The 5,616-nt window shown below is 38.3% G+C and overlaps 1 protein-coding gene across 1 annotated transcript; it reads left to right on the plus strand.

Annotated features, from left to right (window-relative positions):
- Nucleotides 1–1,026: 1,026 nt before the first annotated feature.
- LOC114750089 (nitrate regulatory gene2 protein) lies at nt 1,027–5,370 on the plus strand. Its single transcript, XM_028938631.1, has 4 exons — nt 1,027–2,169; nt 2,399–2,598; nt 2,847–3,070; nt 4,358–5,370. The coding sequence occupies exons 1-4, from the start codon at nt 1,437–1,439 to the stop codon at nt 5,130–5,132; spliced, it is 1,932 nt and encodes a 643-aa protein (XP_028794464.1). The 5' UTR covers nt 1,027–1,436; the 3' UTR covers nt 5,133–5,370.
- Nucleotides 5,371–5,616: the final 246 nt, after the last annotated feature.

The raw sequence follows: 5,616 nt of genomic DNA on the forward strand, positions 1-5,616 counted from the left end.
TTACTTTCATGCAGCGCTTAATAGGAGATCTGCGGCAAATTATATACACTGCTTGCAAAAGCATGGTCGTAGCTAGATGAAATTGATCTAAGTAAGGTTGTTCTTGAATACTTCAAGGAATCTATTCAGACAATGATAATACCAAGGCATTCGTAATTAAGAAAAATATAAATTTAGGCATTTATTTTGAATTTTAAGAAGTCATCGGGACTATAAATGATTTCCTCAAATTTACTTAAAACCTAATAAGCATACTTTTTTTATTCTATTTAAAAGACATAAAAATAAGATTTTCTTTTTTGCTAAATGTCTTGTGGCCTAATGACATTTACACTTCGTGGCGGGCTTAATCATACTTATAATCTCAGGTTGTTAATGCCTCCTCTTTAATTAAAAAAAAGAGATAAGATTTTTTTATCATATTTATAAATTACCTTATTAAATTTTTAATATGAATGTATTATTTTTATTGTATATATTATTTTTTTTGAAAAGTATATATTTTAAATATGGATAAAATTAGAAATTTGTTAAAATTTAAATGTATGATTAATAAAATTTAAAATTTTTTTATTTTAAGACATGTTAAAAATGACTTGTAATAAGATAAAAATGTATAAAATACAATTCACTAATGCATAATGCTACAATTTTTAGATCTGTAGGATACGTGCACATGGATTAAATATATATAATATACATTTTAAAATTAAAATATCAAAATATATTAATAAATATCTTGTTTTAGACAAACGTTTTTAAAGTAGCGTAAAGTAAAAAATATTAATTTTCAAGTTTTTAAGCAATTTTATAGCTTAAAAAGTTAAAATTAATTAGCCAACCCACAACAAAACACTAATAACAGCTGTAACATGAGGGCATTTTCGTGAACCAACTTTTTAATGTATAAAATTACTGGCTATTTCTGCCGCAAATGCAATCGCAGGCTCTCTTCCCAAAGCTGCTTGTCCGTTTGGTACCTCTCTCAAACAAAACAGTACCAACGCCCCCTTTTTTAGTTCCTCTTCCCCTCTCTGCCAAACCATACTCTATCCTCTTTCTGGATTTCCATTGCTTCAGATTCAACTGAAACCAGTTTCTGTTTCTCCTTCAAAATTTCGAACACCCAGAAAATATCTCAGACCTAAGTTGGATACTTGACTTTAAACCCAGAGATAGAGAGAGAGAGAGAGAGAGATCACTGATTTAAGTGAAGCTCTCTTTTAGACCCAAAAGAAAGTAACTTTGCTGACCAGAGTTCGAGACGCATTAGCCCACTTTTGCAGAATGAACCAAAGAAGCCACTATTTTAGCGCACAGAGAAGAGAAACAAAAAGAAGCGAGCTTTGTTATTCTTCTTCATAGGCTTGCTTGGTTTCATTTTACTGCAAAATCGGTTGGTCTGAGGAGGAAGAAGAAGAGAGAGAAACGCAAGAATGGGTTGCTGCCATTCCAGTATAGAAAGAGAAGAAATGGTGTCGCGTTGTAAGGCGAGGAAGCGATACATGAAGCAGTTTGTTCTAGCGAGGCATGCCTTTTCTGCTTCGCATGTTATGTATATACGCTCCCTTCGTTCTACAGGATCTGCTCTGCTTCAGTTCGCCAATGCAGAGACGACCGTTCACCACCACCACAACCTCCAACTCCAGCACCATCTTCCACCGGAGCCGGAGCCGATCCGACCGTTGCCGCCACAGCGGACTCCAGTGGCGATGCCGCCTCCTTTACCTCCAATGAGTCCGAGTTCTGACACGTGGACGTCAATGACGGCCTCTCCTGCTCTACCGCCGCCGCCACCTCCTCCTCCCCCGCCGCCGCCGGTGTCGTCTTCCTCTTGGGATTTCTGGGACCCATTCGTGCCACCAGCTCCGGCCTCGTCGAGGTCAGTGACGGAGGAGGAATGGGAAGCGACGACGACCACAGGGTCGGAAATTGTCGTGACGACGATGGGAGCAGCGAATGTGACGGCGCCGCCGTCTGTGGTGAGTGGGTTTTCCAAGGAGACTCAAAGTAGTGACCTTGCGATGGTAGTGTCAAGGAATACCAAAGATCTCGTTGAGATTATAAAAGAACTTGACGACTACTTCCTCAAAGCTGCTGAAGCTGGTGGCCAAGTCTCTATGCTCTTAGAAGTTCCAACCTCCGGCTTTTCTAATGACAGTAAAGAAAGTGAGCTTCATAAACCAAATAATGGGTTTGCTTTACTTGTTTTCCCTCTGTGAACCTTTGATTCTGCGATTGATTTGGAACAAACACTACTCCCTATTCTATGCAGATGAACACATCAATTATTAGAGAGATTTGAACTTGAATTGAACTGTATATTTAATCTTTTCTCCCTTGCATTAATTTAAACTTACTAAAGGTTCGAGTTTGTGTTTATTTTTGTTAATGGCAGGTAAAGTGTACAACTACGGATGGGGTTTGAGTCCTTCGTTGTGGGCATGGGGTTCGAATCCAAAACCAAATGGATTCGGGAAGTTCAGTCAGGAACTGTCGATTAGTAATTTTGTGGCTAAAGATGTGGGAACTGGTAGTCACTGTTCCACAGTGGAGAGGTTATATGCATGGGAGAAAAGATTATACCAAGAGGTCAAGGTATAAGCTTCTTTTCACATCTTCTTTAGAATATTATTGTAAGACAAAAAGAAAAGGGTGAAAAAGAGCGAAAGCAAATGATTTCTCTTTTTTAGGCATAAATTTTGATGTGGGTCTTGCTTGATTCGTCCTCAAGACGTTTCATCGTCTGAAACTTTTAACCTGTGAATTGTACTGTATGTAATCAATCTCTGTGTGTGTGTGTGTACTCATAGTTATGTATTGTACTGCCTTTTCGTTGGTTTTAGAATGCTGAGACCGTAAAGATGGAGCATGAGAAGAAGGCGTCGGTGCTAAGGAAGTTAGAGATGAAGAGGGCAGACTATGTGAAGACAGAGAAGACGAAGAAAGAAGTAGAGAAATTGGAGTCACAGATGATGGTTGCCTCTCAGGCTATTGAGAGTACATCAGCTGAGATTATCAAGTTAAGGGAGACTGAGCTGTATCCACAGCTTCTTGAGCTTGTGAAAGCGTAAGTCTTCTCTTATCTTTCTGTGTACTGCATCTCTGGGGACATTCCCATTTTACTTAGTTCCTTGGCTCGAAGGAATTTGACGAGGGAGAATTACTATGAAATCCCAAGGAAAAAAATGTAATCACCAAAAAGTACCAATAATAAGTGAGCAGTATGAACTCATTGTCTTTTCCTGCATTGCAACCTGTCATTGCATGCTGCTTTGTCGTGGGACTTTTTGGTGATTATAATCTTTCTTTGAGACCTTATAGTAATTCTTTCATTTGAAGAGCATCTAGTCCTGCGAGTCATCAGGTAGTGACCAACAGATTAAATGCCTAAAATTTGACGGATTGAGTTGTACTGAGTTAAACATTAGGAATTTGAGTTAAGGGTTGAACATTTGCCTATTCATTTTTTCTTTAAAAGGGTTAACATTCTAGGGTAATATTGGAAATTTCACCCGCCAAATTAATGATATCCTCTTAATAGGGAATGGGGTTGTGAATTCCAGTCATTGTCGTGGATTGTCAATTTTTTTTTTTTTATTTGGGTAAAAATGAATTATGACCTGAGACAAGAAACGTTACATCATTCTAAAAATTGAGACTGAAACCTAAAACCTACAATACTATCTTCAAGAGAAAAGCACTTAAAAGATTTAATGCAGTGTGCTATCTCCTTCATCCTCACTATAACCTTCCCCACCTAACACCTTTCAAACCCTAGAGCATTATTAGTTTACTCTTCGAAGGAAAAGGGCAAGTTGAGTTGAACTCAAACACTGTTGTCTTGTTTAGATTGAGAGGAAGTGAATATTAATAAAGATAATTTACAAGATTGCTATTAGCTTGATTTTCTTGGTAAGACGATAAAGCCAGATAACATATTTTACTGCGTAGTAGCTATTGATGTTTAGAGCAGCAGGGGTTGCATCAGTTTAGGGGTATTTGGTGATTCTGGGTGCCTCAATAGAAAATGGACATTGCTTTTGACTTTTTTGAATTAGAACAGTGCTGACCACATGTATGATAAAATGGGTGTCCTTAGTTTCAGTTCCTATGTCTCTTCTTTTTCTTCAAAATCCTCTCTCTGATGTATTTTCCACTATCAATTGGAAGTTATGGTCCCCAAATATGAGAACCTCTCGTGTGAAATGTTTGTTTGTGTTACTTTTTTCTTTTGTAGTTCTTGCTTTAACTTCTTCGTTCTTGAATTTCTATTGGTCAAATAATGTCCAGCTCTGATTCACTAATGTGGTAAAAGAAGATTTAAACTCGAAGTTGCCTCCTTCGTTTTTGACAGATTGATGTGCATGTGGAGAAACATGTATGAGTGCCATCAAGTACAAAAGCACATAGTTCAGCAGCTGGAATACCTCAATACCATCCCATCAAAGCAACCAACTAGTGAAATTCATAGGCAAGCAACTCTCCAGCTTGAACTTGAAGTTCAACAATGGCACCAATCCTTTTGTAACCTCTTCAAGGCTCATAGAGACTATATTCAGTCCCTCACAGGTTGGCTGAGGCTCAGCCTTTTCCAGTTCAGCCGAAGCCCACTGAGCCAAACTGCTGAGGAATCCAAGATATACTCCCTCTGTGAAGAATGGCACCTCGCCGTGGATCGTATCCCGGATAAGGTCACATCTGAGGGGATCAAGAGCTTACTGACAGTCATTCATGCTATCGTAGCTCAACAATCAGAGGAACATAAACAGAAGAAGAAATCAGATTCTGTGTTTAAAGAGCTCGAAAAGAAAGTGGTGCAGCTTCGGTCGCTAGAGTGCAAATATGGCCCATATTCCATGCCCGAATCGATGAGAAACAAGGATCCTGTCATGGAGAAGCGGGCAAAGGTTGAGACTTTGAAAGGAAGAGCAGAGGAAGAGAAGAACAAGCATGAGAAGTCAGTCTGTGTGACTAGGGCAATGACTCTGAATAACTTGCAGATGGGGTTCCCACATGTGTTTCAGGGGATCGTGGGGTTTTCGAGTGTATGTACTGAGGTTTTCGAATCGGTATACAACAAAGCTAAAATCACTCAACAAGAGCATGATGTGAAGAGAATATTACCTTAAGAAGAAATGATCTGGTTTTGTACAGATAATCATCTTGCTTTTAGCCATAGTAAAAATATGAGCTTTTATATTGTATTTACAGCCTCCAGTGCAGCGAGATCTAGTTCACTCAGATTTTTTGGTAGGAACCAGTTTGGTGTAAGCAGGGAAACTAGAAAATTCTGAAATCAGAGTGAAAAGTCTGTGTTAAGGTTGTGATTTCTTTAATACTACTGAATGCTTTGTATTTATGCCTACAGCCATACTTCCAAAATTTCAAAAGACGAAAACTGTGTGATAGGTGCGGGACTTCACTATCGGATCATATGATGAGAGGTAAGAATTGGAATTAAAATTAAGATAAACTATTAAAAGAGTATTCAATGAGTAAATTATGTTATATGGGATTGAGCAACCTCATAGAAGTGAGACTAGGAAATATCATCTTCCTCTGTAAAATTTCTCAATTCCACATATATCAATTTGTCCGAACTCATGTTAAGCT

This window comes from Neltuma alba, unplaced genomic scaffold (assembly GCF_004799145.2).
Source record: "Neltuma alba isolate B1F8T4 unplaced genomic scaffold, ASM479914v2 tig00006315_pilon, whole genome shotgun sequence".
NCBI lineage: Eukaryota > Viridiplantae > Streptophyta > Magnoliopsida > Fabales > Fabaceae > Neltuma > Neltuma alba.

Coding starts and splice junctions, on each gene's coding strand:
- LOC114750089 (XM_028938631.1), top strand. CDS start 1,437: ATGGGTTGCTGCCATTCCAGTATAGAAAGAGAAGAAATGGTGTCGCGT. Junction 2,599..2,846: donor GATTATACCAAGAGGTCAAG/GTATAAGCTTCT, acceptor CGTTGGTTTTAG/AATGCTGAGACCGTAAAGAT. Junction 3,071..4,357: donor CTTCTTGAGCTTGTGAAAGC/GTAAGTCTTCTC, acceptor CGTTTTTGACAG/ATTGATGTGCATGTGGAGAA.